The sequence below is a fragment of the Hypanus sabinus genome, chromosome 14, assembly GCF_030144855.1.
Source record: "Hypanus sabinus isolate sHypSab1 chromosome 14, sHypSab1.hap1, whole genome shotgun sequence".
Taxonomy (NCBI): domain Eukaryota; kingdom Metazoa; phylum Chordata; class Chondrichthyes; order Myliobatiformes; family Dasyatidae; genus Hypanus; species Hypanus sabinus.
This window is the reverse complement of record NC_082719.1, coordinates 15,113,480-15,138,889: the sequence shown is the minus strand read 5'-3', so window position 1 is coordinate 15,138,889 and position 25,410 is coordinate 15,113,480. Positions and strand designations below refer to the sequence as shown.

At 40.8% G+C, this 25,410-nt stretch overlaps 1 protein-coding gene across 7 annotated transcripts in view; it reads right to left on the bottom strand.

Moving 5' to 3' along the window:
• The window catches only part of LOC132404565 (calcium/calmodulin-dependent protein kinase type II subunit delta), a 460,565-nt gene that overhangs the window by 169,821 nt on the left and 265,334 nt on the right, over positions 1 to 25,410 (bottom strand). For all 7 annotated transcript variants that reach the window (XM_059988784.1, XM_059988786.1, XM_059988789.1 and 4 more), the window contains exon 5: positions 1,557 to 1,622. In XM_059988784.1, the coding sequence (XP_059844767.1) occupies positions 1,557 to 1,622 (66 nt within the window). The remainder of the gene's footprint in view (positions 1 to 1,556; positions 1,623 to 25,410) is intronic.

Below are 25,410 nucleotides of genomic sequence, written 5' to 3'. Positions count from 1 at the left end.
GCAGACTCAATGCTCTAATTCAGCTCCTGTTTCTTATGGTCTAATACAACTATGCATTATGGTGTCCATGGATACAACCATGAAAACAAGGAAGTCACTTGAACGTGGGTGGGACTTGAGAAAAGTAGTATCAAGTGATAATTGGTTTGGTGATTTGAGCTGGTGCTAATGAATTGATCTACTTACTGTAGCTTTTTGTTTCAGTGGAAAAGATATAAAAGTAGAACATTGGGAGCTTTAAGTTAGTCTTCAAGGCCTCACCGATGGGCTGGTTGGAACACCACCACAGGTCATTAGATTAGATTAAATTCAACTTTATTGTCATTGTGCCGAGTACAGATACAAAGCCAAATGAAATGCCGTTAGCATCTAATGAGAAATGCAAAGAGTAGTGTTATTTACAAAATAACTGTGAATAAAAAGTAAGTGCTACAGCACACAAATATAAAAGTATTGAGACAGTACAGTGTGGGTGCAATACTGCTTAGCGCTGTGAAGTGAGGTTCAGTAGGGTCACAGCCTCAGGGAAGAAACTCTTCCTGTGCCTGCTGGTGTGGGAGCAGAGGCTCCTGTAGCGCCTACCGAATTGGAGGAGAGTAAAAAGTCCATGGTTAGGGTGAGATGCATCCTTGATAATGCTTCTCACCCTGCCTAGGCAGTGTTTATGGTAGATGTTCTCAATGGTGGGCAATTGGGTGCCAATAATCCACTGGTTATGGGAGACATGTTCAGTCAGAGGGCCCCATGCATACCTAGGTAAGTATTTTATCTATTCCATCCTATTAAACAAAGTTTTGTAGTTTTAAGTAGATAATTGGGAGTCTTTCTGCCTTACTGAGCTAGACTGTGATGTAATGGTGTAATGTAACTGCATGAAATCACCAACCGTAACTAAAGTGGAACTTCTAATCTTTTGCCTTTAACTAACACTTTCAAAACACTTTGAAAGTATTACATATTTAAGTTTATTATTAATTTCTCCTTTTTCTAATTAAAGCTTCTAACTAACTTTTTGAACTGTTAACTGAGTGCCAATTTATTGAATCCAGTAAAAATTTAATTCACTCCAAATTACAATAGTTCTGAATTCATAATTATCAACTATTGTTTTCCAGTTACTTTGGACACTAAAATTATTGATCCTTGTATTTCTTTTATAGACACCGTGATTTGCTCCCACTGTTCTTTGCCAGTTTCACTGTCCCATTGAAGTTTGCAAAATGTTTCAAAATGGAAAAGTTTTGTTTTCTGAACTATAAAAAGATAAATCACAAGAATATTCACTGGCAATATTTTGAAAATCTTTGCTTTATTTTATAAAGAAAACTGCATAACATGTAAGTGAAAACAAGCTAGTTGCTATACTGTTGTACCGGACCTTTTTGCTATTTTAAAAATGCAATGTTTAAGGGAAGATAAATTGAACTGGATTATAGAGTGTTCTGAAAATATTAACTGATAAATTGTGGAGTAATAGGTAAGGCCGGGAAATTCCTAGAAGCCACCCTGAGGAAGTTCCAGACCTAGGAACCCCACAATGGAAGCAACAGACCTACCTGGCATCTGCTTCACTGTAGTATTCTCTGGCTACAATGTCTTCAAATAATTCTCCTCCAGTCACACTAATAAAATAAAGAACATTACAAAATAGCATTCAAAATTTCTTGCAAATGAGAAAATTTTAACATGTAGCTTATTGCAGTTTATTATACTTACTAAATTTTAATTTTAAACAAAGCAAGTTAATGCCTCTTTCAAACTAACTTTCTGAGGTTACTACAAATGCAGAATGAATGATCCTCTTGCATTTCACATGTATTGTATTCTTCTTAAACACTTCAGGGGCAAGATAAATAACCTGGCTTTTAATTTTTTATACTTTCAGTTTAAGAATACACAGGTGTTTACTGCCATGGAGATTTCTCCAGTTAGAAACTATTGTGTACTTTACTTGAAGATATGATCATATCATGAGATTTAAACTCTATGAATAAAGACATATAACGTAAAACAAAAGCTACAAAGTGTCTCTTCCGAGATTCACTAATAGGAAAGTAATGTTGATTTTAAGAGCTCACGGTTTAAGATGTGAAAATGAACACTGCTGGCTCCTGCAGGTTTCTTTTGGTATAGATCCTTCAGCAGAACACACTAGATCCAGCTACTTGTCCAGCCATTCACATAAAAATTAATGGCAATGGCTGATGCACATTGTTAAATTTATCCAAGGTCCATTTCAAGAAAAAATAATATTAGGACTTTTTGAAATTAGTTCATAGAAAATTACAAAATACATTTATAACTTTATACAACCTTGAGATTTATTTCCTTACAGGCAACCACAAAACAAGAAACACAACAGGATCCATTAAAACAAAAGAAAGCCGTCAAACACTCAATGTGCAGAGAGAAAAACAAATCATGTAAACAATAAAAGTAAGCAAATAGCATTCAGCACTGAAGTTCACAAAGTGAGGCACCATCGCAGCCGGTTCGCAAGCCCAGCCTCAGTTCAGGGCTGAGACAAGTAAACCTGGTGGAGCAGGGAGCTTGCCTCCAGCCCCAACAACCTGCTTTTTCCCATCTAGACCAGTGCTTAAATCATCCAAACCTCAGGTCATCTCTTGCTCTTGGGACGTAGGCCATAGCATCCATGATATCCCTTTCCCGCAGTGTCCACATTACATGCTGACCTTAGCCTGATGAACTTGTGATCAAAGGTAGAAAGGAGCTCTTCCAAAAAGTCCATAAGGGTTCATCGTCGAGAATGGCAGCTTAAGTCACCAGCTCCTCCAGAAAAAGGTGTGTTAAGCCCCGTTAAATCATCAAATATAGTATTTTTCGAAAGTATTTGAACTGATAAGGGGGCAAGAATGGGGAAAAAGAATGGAAGTAAAATAAGCGACACTGCGGAGCCTGAGACCGAGAAGAGTGCAGCGAGTGGCTCTCCTACCCAACCGCGTGCTAGCGAGGTGGACGCTGGGCTTCATTCAGGCGAAGTGGCAAATATGATCGAAATTTTGAAAGAGATAAGGGAATTCCAGAAAGATATAAAGCAGCAGCTACATGATATTAAGTCAGAGCTCGGCAAAGTCAATCCAAATATAGTGGTGGCAGAGACTCGAGTTGAGAAAGTGGAAGATCGTGTTCAAAACGTGGAATGGATACTAAGTAAGACCCTAAAAATATTAAATCAACAAGAAGGTAAACTGCTTGATCTGGAGGGAAGATCACGGCAGGAAAATATTAGAATATACAACGTTCCCAAAGGAGCGAAGGGCTTATCTATGACGGAGTTTGTCGGAAAGTTGCTGCAGGATGCGCTGGAGCTTCCCTTGACTATGGAGCTGTAAATTGAGAGAGCTCATCCCGAAGCCTACTGGAGATAGAGCAGATAAGCCACGCTCAATAGTGTTATGAAGGATGATCAACTCTGATGGGCAGAAGGGTACAGAGTTGCCCATGTTCCCCCCCTCCCCCGGGAGAATCACAAACTGTTACTGTTACCACGCTGCTAATGAGAGAGAAAGAGGGACAAAGGGAAAACATACTGGTACTGGAACATTTGCTTCAGATAAGGGAGAGAGAACACCGGGAGAGAGAGACTTGTTGTTCCACCATATTATGACTCCTGAAAGACTTATGGCTCCGGAGAGGGCTGTTTACTTGGTACCATTCTGTTCATTAAAATTCCTCAGTGGACAGCCGGAGTGGGCTGGTTTGATGGACTAAGCCATTCAAAACTGATTGACACCTGAGACCCCGTGAGTGGGGATAAAAGTGAGGTCTGGGGAGACACCCCTCAGACACACCAGGAGACACACTAGTGAGCACAGCTTGAGTGTTGGAACCCACGAGAAGGTGTGGGGCATCGGAGACCAAACAAAGGATCTGTCAGTTTAACTCAGTGTTTATAGCAGGGCCAGTGGGGGCTTGTGTGTGTGTCCGCCCTTGCCTGGGTAATGAGTCCACCACAGAAGAACGGTCTAGCTGAAGGACAGAGGGGTCATACCTGAAAGGCTACAACAACACATCGACGGATCAAGAATGTAAAGGAAGGTTTGACTGGCTATAGCTGTCACTGTTCGCTCTCTCTCTCTCCAACGAGTAAAACACAAGAACCAACAATTACCTCAGCACATATGAACTGAACTGAACTTTATATTCACATATGACAATTCATTATCCCCTAGACATCGATAGAGCTTGTTTATTATTGATTATTATTATACCCACACTTTCAGGTTTAGTATTGCTAACGTGTATTATCTATATATTTGCATTTTTGACCTTAATTTGTATATTTTACTAATAAACACTTTTTCAAATTAGTACCACCAGACTCCAATGGATTCTTCTATCTTTGCTGGTCAGACACCCAGTTACGTGGTACGTAACAATAGTAATAAAATTCCTTTGATACAGTACCAATGCAGATTCTACGAAAGGCCTGGGTTAAGAAGAGGATGTTTTTAGACAATAAATTAATATATTTCGTCCAAGATTACCCCCCTGCGGTCCTGCAGAAACGTAAAGAATACTCTGAAGTAAACCGAATACTAAAACAAGAAAGGATTAGATTTCAAACTCCATACCCTGCTAAACTTCAAGTGTTTTATCAAGATGGGATCCAACTGTATCAGATAGTGGAAGAAGCGACTACAGACATGAAGGCCAGAGGGTTGCCCGTCAGTGTGATCAAACCGAGGGAAAGCCTGGCAGAGGAATTATTCCGCTCCGCTTGGGAAATAGTGGGAGAATCGAGAAGGCAGGAGACGGGAGGAGGCTGAGAGAAGTATATCGGGAAGAGACTGGGAGTTTTCCAAAGACAGCCTTCACCCCCTCCAGAAAAGCCATAAGGTTTGGCTAACTTAAAAAATTTTGAGAAGCTAAACGGAAGCAAAAGTACACGGTGATATACCTATCTTGAGAAATATTTATTATAATGTGGATTTTATATTATTTAGTTGTTATTCTTTATTCACTCACTTACTCCTTTTTCCCCACCAAAATGAAGATATATGTCTATGTAATATATATGTACATATATATATGTGTGTGTGTGTGTGTGTGTGTGTGTGTGTGTATATATATGAGTACACAGGGAAATCTTTTCTGTGTAATGGATTTGTTCATTGACTTTTATGAATACTGCAATTGGGGCCCTCAACTCACAAGTGGGAGGGGTTATCCCCCACAGATAGACATTTCCTCTACCTCAAAGCAGGGTTATCTACCACAGGCCTCACCCTTGGAATCACCCATTCGTTGCCATTTTTGTTGTTATTTGCGTTCCTTGGTTCTTATTTGTTCAGGGAGCAGCTCAATTAAGTTTTACCCTGCTAATTTCAATGATACATTGACAGATAAATACAGATGGCTAAGGACAAAGTAAAATTCATTTCTTTAAATGTCAATGGGCTATTAAATCCAATCAAACGTAATAGAATTTTATCCAAAATGAAAAAAGAACAAGCCCATGTGGTATATTCACAGGAAACTCATTTAAGTGATAATGAGCATAAAAATCCAAAGAGAATGGGCTTTACTAATTTGTTTTTCTCCTTATATAAATCAGGACATAGGAGAGGAGTTGCTATTCTTATCTCAAGTAAGCTAAATTTTGAAAAAGTATTCAAAATGGGAGATAAAGAGGGCAGATATATTCTGGTAAGGGGGAATATAGACAGAAATTCAGTTACTCTATTGAATATATACGCACCCCCAGGAAGTGATACTGATTTCTTTCAGAAAGTTACTGATATTATGGTAGCGGAAACAGAAGGTCTCCTGATATGTGGGGGAGACTTAAATTTACAATTACAACCAAACTTAGACTCTTCCAATAGAAAAACCTATGAAACAAAATCTTTACATAAGAAAGTTAATACACTTTTTGAGAATGTTGGTTTAATTGATATATGGAGGGACCTTTTCCCTGACAGAAGGGATTACACTCATTATTCTGCTCCCCATTCTATATATACAAGAATAGATTATTTCATAACATTTGGAAAAGACAAAGACAAAATAAACACCTGTGGAATTGGGACAATAGATGTAAGTGACCATGCACCTATATATTTATCTGTTGATTTTGGCCTACAACCAAAGAATACTATTTGGAAACTAAATTCAAGTCTACTCAATGATCTGTACTTTAAGGAACAAATTAAAGAAGAAACTGGTCTCTACTTAGAATTTAATGATAATGGAGAGGTTTCACCTCCCATTTTATGGGATACTCTGAAGGCTGTCATAAGAGGGAAAATTATAGCGATATCTTCATATAAGAAAAAAATAAAGAATAAAACATTAGAGGAATTACAAAATAGGCTGAAGGAACTAGAGAAAAAACACAAATTGAATTTGGCACAGGATACATTACGGGAAATTTTAAAAATTAGGAATGAAATAGCTTGGCTACACAAGAAACCAGGAAAAAATTAACGTTTCTGAAGCAGAGACATCATGAAAGTGGATCAAAGTCCATGAAAATACTGGCATGGAAACTGAAAAAAAATAGCAGAAAATATAATTCATAGAATTAGGGACCCAAGAATGAAAATGATAAAAAAATATAAGCTAAGTGAAATTCAAGAAGCTTTTGAAGTGTTTTACAAAACTCTATATTCCAAAGTTCCAGGGGGAACTGACACCTTCTTGAATTCTCTAGAGTTACCCACTTTAAGCAAAGAACAAAATAGAACAATGACTGCTGACATAACTGAAGTTGAATTAAAAGCTGCAATTAGTAGGCTTAAATTAAACAAGTCATCAGGATCAATTGGGTATACGGCAGAGTGGTACAAAGAATTTAAAAATCAGTTAATTCCTGTTTTACTCCCCACACTGAACTGGGATATAAAAAATGCTCAAATGCCACCCAGTTGGAAGGAAGCGATAATCTCAGCTATACCGAAAGAAGACAAGGATAAAATGGAATGTGGGTCATTTAGATCAATATTCGTTCTTAATGTAGATGATAGATTATTTACCTCCATCATGGCCAAATGATTAGAGGACAGGTTTTATACGATAACGCCAAACACATGACAATATACGAAGGACATTTCACATTATGGATCATATACGAAAAAATACAATCGAAGCAATAGTGATAAGCATGGACGCTGAAAAGGTATTTGATTCGGTTAATTGGAATTTTCTTTACATAGATTTGGTTTCCAAGACACAATTATTAAAACTATACAGACACTATATGACAACCCTACTGCTAGGATTAAAATCAATGGGCATTTATCAAATAGTCTTACCCTAGAAGGGGGCACGAGACAGGGTTGTGCATGGTCACTGCTACTCTTCGCATTATATCTGGAACCATTAGCTCAATACATCAGACAAAATGAAGATATCAAGGGAATTACTATTAAAGGGACAGAGCATAAATTGGCTTGTTACGAGGATGACATTCTGATCTATCTAGGGCAACCAACATACTCTTTACCTAAATTGATGCAATCTTTTGAACAATATGGTCAATTATCAGGATACAAGATCAGCACAAATAAAACCCAATTACTTTCATATTACTATAGCTCACCAAGAGAAATTGAAAGTAGATATCCCTGGGCATGGCACACAGAATCTTTCAAATATTTGGGCATCATTGTGACTAAAGATTTGGCAAAATTATCAGAACGTAATTATCAGTCTTTATATAAAAAAATTGAGTAAGATATGGCAAGATGGAACCTGATTCCTTTTTTCAGTCTCAGTTCAAGGATTGAGTCTATTAAAATGAATATACTGCCCAGACTGTTATATCTCTTTCAGACCCTACCAATAGTGTTAATCAAAATCAATTCAATGAATGGAACAAGATGTTATCAAGGTATATTTGACAGGGTAAAAGGCCTAGAGTTCATCTCAAAACTTTGCAATTAGCAAAGGAAAACTGGGGATGGGGCCTACCTTCTCTTAGAGATTATTATTTTGTAGCACAGTTGAGAGCTGTGATATGTTGGTGCAACCTATCATATGACACTCAATGGAAAAACATTGAGGAGTGGGTACTTCCCATCCCCATACAAGCAATTTTGGCTGATAACAACCTGCAAAGGTACATAAATACTATTGATAACCCATAGGTGAAATTGACTCTTAAAATATGGAAAACTACTATAAGAGAATATAACCTAGAGGGAGATATTGCAATTCTTAAATGGTGTGCATATGACTCTGATTTTACACCAAATAAATTGGATGCTAGCTTTAAGGACTGGACAGCTAAAGGAAAAATAATTCTTTGCAACATAATGAAAGAAGGAACTCTGTTCAGTTTTGAAATGCTTAAAGAGAAACACTTATTAGAAAAACAAGACTTTTGTTGGTATTTACAGATGTGACAATATGTTAATAAGATGCTTAATATGCTTGATAGAGCCATTTAGAAAAGCATATAATTCAGATAATGGTAGTAGAATCATTTGAAAATGATTATATGAAAATGAAACATTAAACATTAAACATTACCTAAATTGATGCAATCTTTTGAACAATATGGTCAATTATCATATAACAAATGTAACTATGAAGATGGACAAGGGCGAGCCAGTGGATGTAGTGTACCTGGACTTCCAGAAAGCTTTTGATAAAGTCCCACATAGGAGATTAGTGGGCAAAATTAGGGCACATGGTATTGGGGGCAGAGTATTGACATGGATTGAAAATTGGCTGACTGACAGGAAACAAAGAGTAGGGATTAACAGGTCCCTTTCGGAATGGCAATCTGTGACCAGTGGGGTACCGCAACGTTTGGTGCTGGGACCGCAGCTGTTTACAATATACATTAATGATTTAGATGAAGCGATTAAAAGTAACATTAGCAAATTTGCTGATGACACAAAGCTGGGTGGCAGTGTGAAATGTCAGGAGGATGTTATGACGATGCAGGGTGACTTGGACAGGTTGGGTGAGTGGGTAAATGTATGGCAGATGCAGTTTAATGTGGATAAATGTGAGATTATCCACTTTGGTGGCAAGAACAGGAAGGCAGATTACTATCTAAAATGGAGTCAAGTTAGGAAAAGGGGAAGTACAACGAGATATAGGTGTTCTTGTACATCAGTCAATGAAAGCAAGCATGCAGGTACAGCAGGCAGTGAAGAAAGCTAATGGCATGCTGGCTTTTATAACAAGAGGAATTGAGTAAAGGAGTAAAGAAGTCCTTCTGCATCTGTACAGGGCCTTGGTGAGACCCCACCTGGAGTATTGTGTGCAGTTTTGGTCTCCAAATTTGAGGAAGGACATTCTTGCTATTGAGGGAGTGCAGCGTAGGTTCACAAGGTTAATTCCCGGAATGGCAGGACTGTCATATGTTGAAAGATTGGAGCGACTGGGCTTGTATACACTGGAATTTAGAAGGATGAGAGCGGATCTGATTGAAACATATAAGATTATTAAAGAATTGGACACACTGGAGGCAGGAAGCATGTTCCCGCTGATGAGTGAGTCCAGAACTAGAGGACACAGTTTAAGAATAAGGGTAGGCCATTTAGAACAGAGATGCGGAAAAACTTTTTCACCCAGAGAGTGGCGGATATGTGGAATGCTCTGCCCCAGAAGGCAGTGGAGGCCAAGTCTCTGGATGCATTCAAGAGAGAGTTAGATAGAGCTCTTATAGATAGCGAGGTCAAGGGATATGGGGAGAGGGCAGGAACAGGGTACTGATTGTGTATGATCAGCCATGAGCACAGTGAATGGCGGTGCTGGTTAGAAGGGCTGAATGGCCTACTCCTGCACCTACTGTCTATTGTCTATTTCAAGCATGTATAGGGGGTTGTCAATTCTTAAAACATATTTGACTTCATACATTAAAACAAAATAGGAGAAGGAAGGAGGGATAATTATATCTGAGGAAGAATGGACAATAATATGGAGGTATCAATGGAAGTGTACCAGTTCACAGAAATGGATGGAAAAACTTGATAAGATATTTTATTACACTCTCTCAGAAAACCCATTATGGTAGTAACCTCCCTATTTGCTGGAGAAATTGTGGAAATCAAAATGCAAATTATTATATTTTTTGGGACTACCCTGTTATCAAAAACTATTGGAGGGGGATACACAATGCCCTACAAGAAATCTTTAAATGCGTAATACCTTTAGAGAGTAAGATCATATATTTTGGATATATACCTCAAGAATGGTTGAAAAGAGATAAATATTTAATGAATATACTGTTGGTGGCTGGTAAAAAGACTCTTACTAGGAAATGGTTATCACAGGAGAGCCCAACTTTAAATGCGTGGATGGAAATTACAATGAACATTTACAAAATGGAGAAGATAACAGCATCTGTTAATCATAAGCTGGAACAATTTGATTCATACTGGGAAAAATGGTTTAACTACATAATGCCTCATAGGCCTGATTTTATCCTCATAAATCAATGAATATGTTATAAAAAAGATCACTCCCTACTTGTACATAGTTTTTTCCTTTTGCTTGTTTTTTTCTTTCCACTCTTTTCTATAAGTGTACACCTCAGATAAATACTACGTGGAGATTTGTGACATATGATTATATGATACATATGTAGAATGTCTGAAATACATCTTATGGAAATGTTTGTTTGATGATGAACTTCAATAAAAAAATAAATTACCAAAAGTCCATAAGACTTAAGTCCAACAGAATTAGGCCAAATGGCCCATTGAGTCTGCCCGGCCATTCCAATACAGGTGGCCCGTTTCACGAACGTTTGCTTTACGACAGCTCACTGTTATGAAAGACCTGCATTAGTACCTGTTTTCGCTAACCAAAGAGGATTTTCGCTTTTACGAAAAAAAGACACCCGCTTTATACGTGTATTTACCCCAAGAAAGACACCATGACCGTGAAGCCTTACGTGGGCAGTTGTGTGCGCATGCGTGTACGTGTACATGCCGATTTTTTTCAAATCGATTTTGGCTTGCTGTCTTCCCGATTTTGATAAGTAAAACTACACCGTACATACAAATATTTCTACTTTACATATGCTGTATATTTATCATATCATTCCTGATTTTACTATATGCTAGTGTTACTTTAGGTTATATGTTATTTGGTATGATTTGGTAGGTTATTTTTTGGGTCTGGGAATGCTCAAAAATTTTTCCTATATAAGTTAATGGTAATTACTTCTTCGCTTTACGACATTTCGGCTTACAAACGGTTTCACAGGAACGCTCTACCTTTGGAAAGCAGGGGAAGCCTGTATGGCTGATTTATTATCAATCTCAACCCTATTCTCCTACCTTCTCCCGTAATCTTTGATTTGATGCCCTGACTAATCAAGAACCTAGCAATATCTGTTTTAAGCATACCCAATGACTTGTCTTCTACAGCCATTCATGAAAATGAATTCTACCGATTCACCACCTCTAGCCAAAGACATTCCTCCTCATCTCTATTCTAAATAGATATCCATCCATTCTGAGGCTGTAGCCTCTGGTCCTAGACTCACCCAGTGTTGGAAACACTTGCTCCACATCCACTCTATCTAGGCCTTTCAATATTTGATAGGTTTCAATCACATCTCCCATCAGTTTTCTAATCTCCAGCAAGTACAGGCCCAGAATCATCAAATGCTCCTCATACATTACCCCTTTCATTCCTGGGATCTTCTAGACCCCCTCCAATACCTCATATCTTCTCTTAGATAAGGGACCCGTATCTGCTCCCAATAATCCAGTGTGGTCTAAGTAATGTCTCATAAAGTCTCAGCATTACATTCTTGCTCTTACATTCTAGTACTCTCACAATGAGTGCTAACATTGGATTTGCCTTCCTTCTCACTGTCCCAAATTTTAGGGAATCCTGTACAAGGACTCCCAAGTGCCTTTGCACTTCTGAGTTTTGAAATTTCTCCTTATTAGAAAATGGTCTACGCCTTTATTCCTTCTACCAAAGTGCATGACTGTACACTTCCCAACACTATATTCCATCTGCCGCTCCTTGGACCATTCTCCTAAATCAACACGTAAATAGTCCAACAAGAGCAGGGGCTGTTCTGGGCCTGGTGTTGGGTAATGAGCTTGGCCAGGTGACTGACCTTTCAGTTGGTGAACAGTGCCCGCAACTCCTTAAGTTTTAAGATAGTTATAAATGAGGATAAATAAGGACCTTGCCAGAGTGTACAAATTGGAGCAGAGCAAATTATGAGAGCATCAAGCAAGAACTAGGGCGAGTTAATTGGGAACAACTGCTGGGGGGTGCTTGTGTGCTGAGCACATTGCTAGACACTCAACTCACACATGACTGCACGGCCAAATCACTTTGTCAAGTTCACTGATGACATAACAGTGCTGGATTATCACTAACAACGATGAGACAGCCTACAGAGAGGAGGTAGAATAAGACCTTGAGACCTGAAGCCAGGCAAATACCCTCTTCTTTAATGTCAACAAGACAAAGGAGAACTCGACCACTCACACCCTTCTTCACATCGAAGGCACAGCACTGGCTTGTCCATAGAAGACTGAGGGTAGTGGTCGAAGGGAATGTTATGGTGAGGTTTGTACAAGGCATTGATGAGACTGAATTTGGAGTATTGTGAGCAATTAGGGCCACCAAATTACAGGAAGGATATTAATGAGGTTGAAAGAGTACAGAAAAGGTTTACAAGGATGTTACCGGGACTTGAGAAACTGAGTTACAGAGAAAGGTTGAATAGGTTAGGACTTTATTCCCTGGAACGAAAAAGAATGAGGGGAGATTTGATGGAGGTATATAAAATTATGATGGGTATAGATAGTGAATGCAAGCAAACTTTTTCCACTGAGTCTAGGGGAGAAAAAAAAGGACATGGGTTAAGGGTGAAGGGGGAAAAGTTTAAAGGGAACATTAGGGGAGGCTTCTTCACACAGAGAGTGGTGGGAGTGTGGAATGAGCTGCCAGATGAAGTGCTAAATGCAGGCTCACTTTTAACATCCAAGAAAAACTTGGACAGGTACATGGATGAAAGGTGCATGGAGGGATATGCCCCAGGTGCAGGGTTAGTGGGACTAGGTAGAAAAATGGTTTGGCACAGCCAAGAAGGGCCAAAAGGTCTGTTTCTGCGCTGTAATGTTCTATGGTTGTATGGACTGATTCTAGCTGGAGGTCTGTAATTAGTGGTGTTCCGCACAGCTCTGTACTGGGACTTTTGTTGTTTGTGATGTAGATAAATGAGCTAAATGAAAATGTGAATGTGAGGATTAGTAAGTTTATAGATGAAGTTGGAAGTAGGTACAGAGATGTCAGGGGTAAGTTTTTTTGTGCAGTGAGTGGTGAGTGTGTGAAATGGGCAACAGTGGTGGAGGTGGATACAATAGGAACTTTTAAGAGACTCCTGGATAGGAACATGGAGCTTAGAAAAAATAGAGGGCTATAGAACATAGAATAGTACAGCACATTACAGGCCCTTCGGCCCACAATGTTGTGCCGACCCTCAAACCCTGCCTCCCATATAATCCCCCAGGCTATGGATAACTCTAGGCAATTACTAAAGTAAATACATGTTTGGCACAGCATTGTGGGCTGAAGTGCCTGTATTGTGCTGTAGGTTTTCTATGTTTCTATGATACAAAGATTGGAACTGATGCGGATAGTATAGATGACTGGCCAAGTATATTAGTTGCAGATGTGGGTGGAGAAATGGCAGATGGAGTTTATCCTGCCCAAATGTGAAGTGTTGCACCTTGTAGGTCAAATGTAAAGAGACTGTACACTGCAAGACCATTAACAGTGTTGATGAGCAGAGGGATCTTGGGGTCTAAGTTCATAGCTCCCTGAAAGTGGCTACACAGGTTGATAGGGTGGCTATGAAGGCACATAGCATACTTGCCTTATTAGTCAAGGCATTGAGTTCAAAAGTCAGAAAGTTCTGTTGCAGCTTTATAAATTTCTAGTTAGGCCACATCTGGAGTATTACATATTGTTCTGGTTGCCCCATTATAGGACGGGCGTCAAGGCTTTGGAGAGAGTGTAGAAGAGGTTTACCAGGATGCTGCCTGGATTGGAGGTCATGTGCTATAACGAGAGGCTGGACAAACTTGGGTTGTTTTCTCTGGAGCAGTGGAGACTGAGGGGACAGAGGTTTACAAGATTATGAGAGACATAGATGAGAACAGACAGACAGTATATTTTTCCTAGGGTTGAGATATCTGATACCAGAGGTCATGCATTTAAAGTGAGAGGGGGGAATTTCAAAGAAATTGAGAGGGGCAAGTTTTTTTTTACACAAAGAGTGGTGGGTATCTGGAATGCACTGCCTGGGGTAATGGGAGAGGCAGAAATATTAAAGACTTTTAAGAGACTCTTAGGTAGATACAAGAAAGTGAGGAAAATTGAAGGACATGGACATCGTGTAGGCAGAAGAGATTAGCTTGGTTACCCATTTGATTACTAACTTAATTGGTTCAGCACAATTTTGTAGGTCAAAGGGCCTGTTCATATGCTATACTGTTCTATGTTTTGTAAACAATCTGTTGGGTCACAAAACATCTGTAGGAGGAAAACAATTAAGGATGACAGCAACATTGAGTACTGTTTGGCCTCCATTCTTTGTGGATTTGCACTGAACCCAATGGACTCATTCCATCTTGGACCTCCAGCTGAACCAGCAGTTTGAAAAGCTCAAACAAATAAATAGAGGGTTACCTCAAGCAGAGCGGCCTATGGAAAGCAGCCAGTGAGTGAGTGAGTGGGCCAGTGAAGGTGTGGAGATTTGAGGCTTTGACTCGAGAGTTTCTGGCAGTTGGACTGTGCAATCAAGTCAATCAAGATTTGTATAGCTCAGCAGAAAGCCGTTGATTAGACAATCAAGATTTGAATAGCTCAGACTCAGCAGAAAGCAGCTGATTGGGCAATCGAGGTCAGGTGACCAAGCAGTTTGAAAAGCTCAAACAAATAAATAGCGGGTTACCTCAAGTGGAGTGGCCTGTGAGTGAACTGGCCAGTGAAGATTTGAGGTTTTGACAAGAAGAGGTGGAGGATGAGCTTCACTCCAAGTGAGGTAAGGCTGGGTAAGTTCCTTTCAAAGGAGAAAGTTTCAAAAGTTGAGGCAAGTATTAGGTAGATCATGGCAGCTGGTTTGTTCATCCTGCAGCATGTGGGAAATCAGGGATACTTCCAGTGTCCATGATGACTATGTGTGCAGGAAGTGTGTCCAACTGCAGCTTCTGGCAGACTGCATTGAGTGTCTGAAGCTGCCACTGGATTCATACTGGAGCATCTGCGATGCTGAGAAAGTCATGAATAGCACGTTCAGTGAGCTGGCCACACTGCAGGTAAAGGCTACACAGGCAGAAAGGGAAGGGTTGGCCACTAGACAGCGTAGCAGTAGGCAGGTAGTGCAGGAGTCCCCTGAGGTCATCTCCCTCCTAAACAGATGTACTGTTTTGGATACTGTTAGGGGAGATGTCTCAATAGGGGAAGGCAGCAGCAGCCGAGTCCATTGCACTGTGGGTAGCTCTGTGGCACAGGAGGGAAGGAAAAGGAGTGGGAGAGCTACAGTGATAGGGAATTTGATCGCAAGGGGAATAGATAGGTGTTTCTGCGGCCACAAATGAGACTCCAGGATGGTATGCTGCCTCCCTGGTGCAAGGGTCAAGGATGACTCTGAGTGGCTGTAGGACATTCTGAAATGGGAGGGTGACCAGCCAGTGGTTGTGGTGCACATAGGTGTCAACGATATAGGTAAAACATGGGATGAGGTCCTACAAGGTGAATTTAGGGAGTTAGGAGATAAACTAAAAAGTAGGACCACAAAGGTAATAATCTCTGGATTACTACCAGTGCCATGTGCTAGTCAGAGTAGAAATAGGAGGATATTTCAGATTAATATGTGGCTAGAAAAATGGTGCAAGGGGGAGGGATTCAAATTTCTGGGGCACTGGAACCAGTTATGGGGGAGGTGGGACCGGTATAAACAGGACGGTCTGCACCTGGGCTGGACTGGAACCAATGTCCTAGGGGGAGCGTTTGCTACTGCTGTTCAGGAGGCTTTAAACTAATGTGGCAGGGGGATGGGAACAAGTGCAGAGAGACAGGGGTGTAAAATGAGGATAGAAGCAAAAAGTAGTAAGGTGAAAAGTAAAAGTGGCAGGCAGGCAAATCCAGGGCAAAAAGCAAAAAAAGTCACTTTTCAACATAATTGTATAAAGTCTAAGAGTGTTGTAAAAACAAGCCTGAAGGCTTTGTGTGTCAATGCGAGGAGCATTTGTAACAAGGTGGATGAATTGAATGTGCAGATAGTTATTAATGAATATGATATAGTTGGGATCACAGAGATATGGCTCCAGGGTGACCAAGGATGGGAGCTCAACATTCAGGGATATTCAATATTCAGGAGGGATAGACAGGAAAGAAAAGGAGGTGGGGTAGCATTGCTGGTTAGAGAGGAGATTAATGCAATAGAAAGGAAGGACATTAGCCTGGAGGATGTGGAATCGATATGGGTAGAGCTGCATAACACTAAGGGGCAGAAAATGCTGGTGGGAGTTGTGTGCAGGCCACATAACAGTAGTAGTGAGGTTGGGGATGGCATTAAACAGGAAATTAGAAATGCGTGCAATAAAGGAACAGTAGTTATAATGGGTGACTTCAATCTACATACAGATTGGGTGAACCAAATTGGTAAGGGTGCTGAGGAAGAGGATTTCTTCGAATGTATGCGGGATGGTTTTCTGAACCAACATGTCGAGGAACTAACTAGAGAGCAGGCCATTCTAGATTGGGTATTGAGCAATGAGGAAGGGTTTGTTAGCAATCTTGTCGTGCGAGGCCCCTTGGGTAAGAGTGACCATAATATGGTGGAATTCTTCATTAAGATGGAGAGTGACATAGTTAATTCAGAAACAAAGGTTCTGAACTTAAAGAAGGGTAACTTTGAAGGTATGAGACGTGAATTAGCTAAGATAGACTGGCAAATGATACTTAAAGGTTTGATGGTGGATATGCAATGGCAAGCATTTAAAGATTGCAGGGATGGACTACAACAATTGTTCATCCCAGTTTGGCAAAAGAATAAACCAGGGAAGGTAGTGCACCAGTGACTGACAAGGGAAATTAGGGATAGTATCAGCTTCAAAGAAGAAACATATAAATTAGCAACAAAAAGCAGCACACCTGAGGACTGGGAGAAATTCAGAGTCCAGCAGAGGAGGACAACGAGCTTAATTAGGAAAGGGAAAAAAGATTATGAGAGAAAGCTGGCAGAGAACATAAAAACTGACTGTAAAAGCTCTTATAGATACATGAAAAGAAAAAGATTGATCAAGACAAATGTAGGTCCTTTACAGTCAGAAACAGGTGAATTGATCATGGGGAACAAAGACCTGGCAGACCAATTGAATAACTACTTTGGTTCTGTCTTCACTAAGGAGGACATAAATAATCTTCTGGAAATAGTAAGGGACCGAGGGTCTAGAGAGATGGAGGAACTGAGGGAAATACATGTTAGTAGGGAAGTGGTGTTGGGTAAATTGAAGGGATTAAAGGCAGATAAATTCCCAGGGCCAGATGGTCTGCATCCCAGAGTGCTTAAGTAAGTAGCCCAAGAAATAGTGGATGCATTAGTGATAATTTTTCAAAACTCCTTAGATTCTGGATTAGTTCCTGAGGATTGGAGGGTGGCTAATGTAACCCCACTTTTTTTAAAAAAAAAAAGAGGGAGAGAAACCAGGAAATTATAGACCAGTTAGTCTGACAGCAGTGGTGGGAAAAATGCTAGAGTCGGTTATCAAAGATGTGATAAAGCACATTTGGAAAGAGGTGAAATGATCGGACAAAGTCAGCATGGATTTGTGAAAGGAAAATCATGTCTGACGAATCTGATAGAATTTTTTGAAGATGTAACTAGTAGAGTGGATAGGGGAGAGCCAGTGGATGTAGTATATTTAGATTTTCAAAAGGCTTTTGACAAGGTCCCATACAGGAGATTAGTGTGCAAACTTAAAGCACACGGTATTGGAGGTATGGTATTAGTGTGGATAGAGAATTGGTTGACAGACAGGAAGCAAAGAGTGGGAGTAAACGGGACCTTTTCAGAATGGCAGGCAGTGACTAGAGGGGTACCGCAAGGCTTAGTGCTGGGACCCCAGTTGTTTACAATATATATTAATGATTTGGACAAGGGAATTAAATGCAGCATCTCCAAGTTTGCAGATGACACGAAGCTGGGCGACAGTGTTAGCTGTGAGGAGGATGCTAAGAGGATGCAGGGTGACTTGGATAGGTTAGGTGAATGGGCAAGTTCATGGCAGATGCAATTTAATGTGGATAAATGTGAGGTTATCCACTTTGGTTGCAAGAACAGGAAAACAGATTATTATCTGAATGGTGGCCGATTAGGAAAAGGGGAGATGCAATGAGACCTGGGTGTCATTGTACACCAGTCATTGAAGGTGGGCATGCAGGTACAGCAGGCGGTGAAAAAGGCAAATGGTATGTTGGCATTCATAGCAAAAGGATTTGCTACAGGAGCAGGGAGGTTCTACTGCAGTTGTACAAGGCCTTGGTGAGACCACACCTAGAATATTGTGTGCAGTTTTGGTCCCCTAATCTGAGGAAAGACATTCTTGCCATAGAGGGACAACAGAAGGTTCACCAAATTGATTCCTGAGATGGCAGGACTTTCATATGAAGGAAGACTGGATCAACTGGACCTGTACTCAGTGGAATTTAGAAGATTGAGGGGTGATCTTATTAAAACGTATAAAATTCTAAAGGGATTGGACAGGCTAGATGCAGGAAGATTGTTTCTGATGTTGGGGAAGTCCAGAACGAGGATAAAGGGGAAGCCTTTTAGGACTGAGATGAGGAAAAACTTCTTCACACAGAGTGGTGATTCTGTGGAATTCTCTGCCACAAGAAACAGTTGAGGCTGGTTCATTCTCTATATTTAAGAGGAAGTTAGATATGGCCCTTGTGACTAAAGGGATCAGGGGGTATGGAAAGAAAGCAGGTACAGGGTTCTGAGTTGGATGATCAGCCATGATCATACTGAATGGCGGTGCAGGCTCGAAGGGCTGAATGGCCTACTCCTGCACCTATTTTCTATGTTTCTAAGATAGCCCTGGTGATTCCCAAGGCAGAGGAATGGGTGATGGGCCAGATGTACGCCAAGTACATCACACCTGATAACCAAGTTCCTCCTAGTTACTGAGAGTTCCACTTCCACGGTTTGAATCTATCTTTGGACTTTTTAATCCGCTCAAGCCAATTCTTCTAAACACTTTCATCCCTTGAAACTATATCCCCAGCACCTTCAAGTAGTCTGACCTGACAGTAAAGGTGACACTTGACCAATCAGGCCAGTTGCCTCAGTCTTCCAGTGGTTTACTCTGACTCACAAAGCCAATGAAGAGAGAAAAACAAAGTCAGTTTGAGAGTTGCATGACTTGTACTGGAACTGGTCAGTTGTAATAGAGCAGACGAAATGAGTCATCTGAATTCATTATTGAGTCTAGAGGGCTACAATGTGCCAAGATTAAGGATGAGGTGTTTCACAGCTGTTAAGTTGGACCTTGCTGAGACTGTGTAGGAGGAACAGAGGGATAGGTCAGGTGGGAATGGGGTGGAAAATTAATCACAGGTAATAGCAATAATGCCTACAAATGGAAGCAGATTGGATTTTTATTAAAAAGCATGCTATGATCCAGAATATAGTTTTTGTAAGATAGATGGAATCAGTCCTCTCTTCCAAAGTGAATTAGAGAAGTATATTGCAGGGGCTTGCTGAAAATGGCCTCCAGCTTTAAACAACTTTTTCAGCCAAGTAGTTAATTGGTGATCTTAATGTCTGACAGTTTGCTCTGTTACCTGTGGTGATAAGATTGTGGAATATTTCTGTGTATCCAATCTACTACCTTTTATCATCTCTTGCAGGACATAAATGCACGCTATGGCCAGGTAGAATCCCACTGTCTTTGGCAAGCAGTAAGTCAAGTTGCTTTTTATTGCCATTTTGACCATAAACTGCTGGTACAGTACACAGTAAAAACTAAACAACGTTCCTCCAGGACCATCATGCTACATGAAACAACACCTACAAACTACATGAAAAAATTACCAAAATAAACTGTTGATCCACAAGATGAATAGCTCAAAAATATAAGTAAAAATGGATTGTCTGAATTTATTGTAAGGCCCTTTATTTAATTATGAAAAGTTATCCCTTGTGGAGAATATTCAGTTGCACAGTGAAAATGCAAACACAGAATGGAGTATTAAATCAAAATCTGGAAGCAAAACTAACATTCAGCTCTTGTTTCCCTTTCCACAGCTGCTAACTAATCATAGCCAAAACCCTGAAAAGACAGACAGGATCAAATCCAGTGAAAAATGGTGCGATCGTTTGGATGCCAATGTTTGTGGAGAAGATAAATAGAAATAGAACTGGGAACTGCTTGTGAAATGGCAGACTCCATAGCCATAAACTTGATTATACTGATCCTTTTGAAGCAAGCCTAAAAGGCAATGCAAATTGGACAGAAGGCAGATTTGTCTCTATTTGAATCAGGTAGCATGGTAGAGGAGGACAAAGGAAACCCTATCCTGGTAGGATGACGAGAGGTGAGGTCAAGAGGAACCTTATCCCTGGTAGGTTGGTATGTGAGGACAAGAGGAACCCTATCCCTGGTAGGCTAGTGGGTGGATGAGATGAGAGATGTGCGTGAAATGGAAGAGATGCGGTTAAGGGCAGTGTTGATGGTGGAGGAAGGGAAGCCCCTTTCTTTGAAGGAGGGGGACATCTGTTCTGGAGTGAAAAGTCTCATCCTGAGAGGAGATGAGAGAAGGGCATGATGTTTTTACAATCAACAGGGTGGGAAGAGGTATAGTCCAGGTAGCAGTGAGAATCAGTGGGTCTATAATACCATTTGGTAGATAAGCTGTCCCCAGAGAAAGAGACAGTGAGATTGAGAAAGGGGAGGGAGGTGTCAGAAATGGACTAGGAAAGTTTGAAGGCAGGGGGAAAGTTGGAGGCAAAGTGGATGAATTCGACAAGTTCAGCGCCGGTACAGGAAGCAGTACCTACTCAGTCATTGAAGTAGCGTAGGAAAAGTAGGGGACGGTCACCAGTGTAGGCTTGGAACATGGACTGTTCCTCGTAGCCGACAAAAAGGCAGGCATAGCTGGGACCTATGCGAGTGTCTGTGGTTACATCTTTTGTTTGAAGGAAGTGGGAGGAGCCAAAGGAGAAATTATTAAGAGTGAGGACAAGTTCCACTGGAGAGGAGTGGTGGTACAGGGTCCTTCCAGGTGAGGTGATACTTCACCTGAGTCTGTTGGAGTCGTATACTGTGTCCTGTGCTCCCGGTGTGGCCTCTTGTATATTGACTAAGATTGAGAGACTGCTTTGCCAAACATCTATGCCTCTTCTACCAGAAGAAGCGGGATCTCCCAGTGGCCACCCATTTTAATTCCATTTCCCATTCCCACTGTTGTAATCTGTAGTCCACATCCCAGCTACTGTTGGGAGGCCTGTATATAACTGCCATCAGGGTCCTTTTACCCTTGCAGTTTCTTAATTCAATGCTCAAGGATTCAACATCTTCCAACCCTATGTCACATCTTACTAATGACTTGATGCCATTCTTTACCAGCAGAAACAAGCGACCCCCTCTGCCTACCTTCCTATCCCTCTGATACAATGTTTAACCTTGAACATTCAGCTCCTGAAGAAAACCATCCTTCAGCCATGATTTAGCGATGGCCACAACATCATACCTGGCAATCTGTAATAGTGTAATAAGATCATCCACCTTATTGCTTACATTCTGTGCATTCAGATATTACACCTTGAGTACTGTATTTGCTTCCCTTTTTGATTCTGCATCCGTAATACATGGATACTCAACCTGCTGGCTACAATTTTGTCCTATCATCTGCCTGCCCTTCCTGACAATCTGATTCACACTCTCTGTGCTTTTCACCATCTGTCCTATCCTGCGAGTAGACAGTGGATATTCAGTCTTTTTTCTCCTAGTATGGAATTATCAAAAGGCAGAGGTTTAAGGAGAGTGGAGGAAAGATTAAAGGAGTTTCATGAGGTAATTTTCATTTACACAAGAGAGTGGTAGATGCCTGGAAAATACTTTTAGGGTAGGGGAAGACACAGATGTGATGGCAACATTCAAAAGGCAAGGGGGTGGCTGGGGAATGATGGGCTGCAGACTACGTGCAGGCAGAGGCATTATGGTAGGTGCAGGAACAACAGTCTAGTCCAGTGCCATATAACACGTGTTCTATGTTCAGATTAAAGCTAATAGTACATGGTATTGTTTGGTTAAATGAAAGAGCTCAAAACCTAATCTTTCAGCAAACAAATCTTCTCTTTGTACAGAGCAGCATAAAATATTCTACAGTTCTATTCTTTACTGTTGTGGTTAAATTGTGATTTGAAAAATCTATGGTAATTTGTATAATTGATAGCATTTTAATTGGATCGAGGACTAAACTTATGCAAGAAAATATCCTACTCCAATTTTGTATTACTAATCTGTTAGCTGAGCTGACTCACTGTAGGGGAAGAAATAACAATTTCTCACCATAATTAGACTGAGTGTATTAACATGAAAGGTGAATACAGATCAGCTCATGAATTTTATTAATTCACTGTCAGTCACTGACAATTTCCCTGCAATTGCCTCCAAATTAATGGCAAATCTACAAACTAGGTTTCTTATTACATTAATAATTTAACCTCAGCAATTAAAAGAACACCCCAATACAACAAACAGATATATTTTACACTGAGGACATTCACCCACACTTAATTAGATCTCATAAATATTCATTATCTGCAAGAGGGAAAATAGTAAGCCTCTTTACTGAAAAATACAATCCCAATTATAGAACAGGAAAAAGATCCATCATAATTCTGCCAACTACACCCAATCTCTGCAGAGGTTCAGAAAATTGTTTTTTGGGTTGCCTGCTCTGCTTCAGGAAGCTTTGGTCATTTGTAGAGATACTTTGGGCACCAAATGCTGAACAGTGAACCATGAGGATTCTGATTGGTCTAGTGTATGATTAAAGCTGGGAGTGTTTTTGAATTGAATTGACTTTATTTCTTACATCCTTCACATACATGAGGAGTAAAACTCTTTACATTATGTCCCCATCTAAATGTGCAATCATAGTAATTTATAATATATAAAACAGTCAATGTAATATAGAGTACACTCAAATCAGTGAGTTTATCAGTCTGATGGCCTGGTGGAAGAAGCTGTCCCAGAGCCTGTTGGTTCTGGCTTTTATGTTGTGATACCGCTTCCTGGACAGTAGCAGCTGGAATAGCCGATGGTTGAGGTGACGCAGGTAATCCTACACACCTATCCTTGTAAATGTCCTGAATCAAGGGAAGTTCACAACTACAGATGAGCTGGGCTATCCGCACCACTCTCCACACAGTCCTGCGATTAGGGGAGGTATAGTTCCCATACCAGGCAGTGGTGCAGCCGGTCAGGATGCTCTCAACTGTGCTCCTGCAGAAAGTTCTTGGGATTTGGGGGCCCATCCCAAACTTCCTCAACTGTCTCTGGTGAAAGAGGTGCTGTTGTGCCTTTGTCACCACACAGCTGGTGTTTGGTGATGTGCTTGGTGATGTGGATGCCAAGGAACTTGAAGCTGTTTACCCTCTCAACCCCATATCCATTGATGTCAATAGGGGTTAGACCATCTCCATTCCTCCTGTAATCCACAACCAGCTCCTTTGTTTTTATGACAGTGTGGGAGAGGATGTTTTCTTGACACCACCATGTCTGAGAGATGACTTCTTCCCTGTAGGCCACCTCATTATTGTTTGAGATAAGGCCAAAGTAGTGTCGTCAGCAAATTTAATTAGCAGATTGGAGCTGTGGGTGATGATACAGTCATGGGTATACAGAGTAAAGGAGAGGACTCAGCCCTGAGAATTGTCCTTGTCTTCCGCTTGTCCTCTCCCACCAGCCTGCTGACCTGCATCAACACTAACCCTCCTAAGAGCCCCCAACCTACCCTACCCACCCTTTATCCAGCTGACTTCCATTACCTTATAGAAACATAGAAAACAGGTGCAGGAGTAGGTCATTCGGCCCTTCGAGCCTGCACCGCCATTCAGTATGATCACGGCTGATCATCCAACTCAGAACCCTGTACCTGCTTTCTCTCCATACCCCCGATCCCTTTAGCCACAAGGGCCATATCTAACTTCCTCAATGGCTAGGTCAGGAATGGCCAGAAATAAATCAAGGTGGGGGAGAATGAGGGTGCAGGAAGTTGTATGAAGAGAACAGCTGGAGGGTTAAAAAGAGGAACACAAAGACTTTCAGTGCTAGAAACTGGTAAGTAAAGGAGATGATAATTTGACGCAGTAGAGAAGAGGTAACTGGCAGGTGGAACCCGAATGAGGGGGGGGAGTGGGGGTGGGGGGGGAAGGCTGGGTCTCTCTTAACCAATGAGTGAATGGGCCTCAGAGATAAGATGACAGAGGCGCAAAAGATTTTGAGGCATAGATAGAGTAAGTAGGCAGACTCGGGCAAAGGTTAAAATTGAGAGGGGAAATATTTAATAGGTGATCTGAGGGGTAAATTTTTTGAACAAGAATAGTCGGTCTTTGGAATAAGCAGATGATGGAGGCAGAAACATTAACAACTTTTAAGAGGCTTCTGGACAGGCACTTAAATCAGCTGTGCATAGAAGGATTTTCAAAGTTCACAGTTGAAATACAAAGTAAATTTATTGTCATATTGTATTATGAGCATACGGTCTGTGTCCCCATATATGAATCTGAGGTTCATTTCCTTGGGGGCATTCACAGTATATAAAAGAAACAATAGAATCAATGAAAGACGGCACCCAACAGGACACACAGAAAACAATTTGCAAAGGTTAACAAACTGAGCAAACACAGAGAAAAATAATAATACAATAATAATAAATAAATTATCCCTGAACCTGGCGGTTTGGGTCCTGAGGCTCCTGAACCTCCTTCCTGTTGGCAGCAGTGAGATGAGAACATGGAGATCGTAGAGGACACATTATTGCCAATCCAAACTGACTGGGGTCTGCAAGTGAGGAAATTGAGGATACAGTTGCACACGGAACTACTGAACCCTAGGAATTGAAACCTATTGACCAGTTTTGTAGGGACGAAGGTATTGAATGCCGAGCTGTAGTCAATAAGGAGTATCCTGGTGTATGCACCTTCTCTAGCCAGATGTTCCACGGTTGAGTGAAGAGTCGATGAAATAGCATGTGCTGTTAAACTGTAAATAGTAAGCAAATTAGAACAGATCCAAGTCAACCTTTCAAGCCACTTCATCAAAGTGTATGTGAGTGTGCTACTGGACAACAGTCATTGAAGCAGGTTGCCGTGTTCTTCTTAGGCACCTGTAGAATTGAAGCCTGTATGAAGCATGTGGGTACCCAAGACTG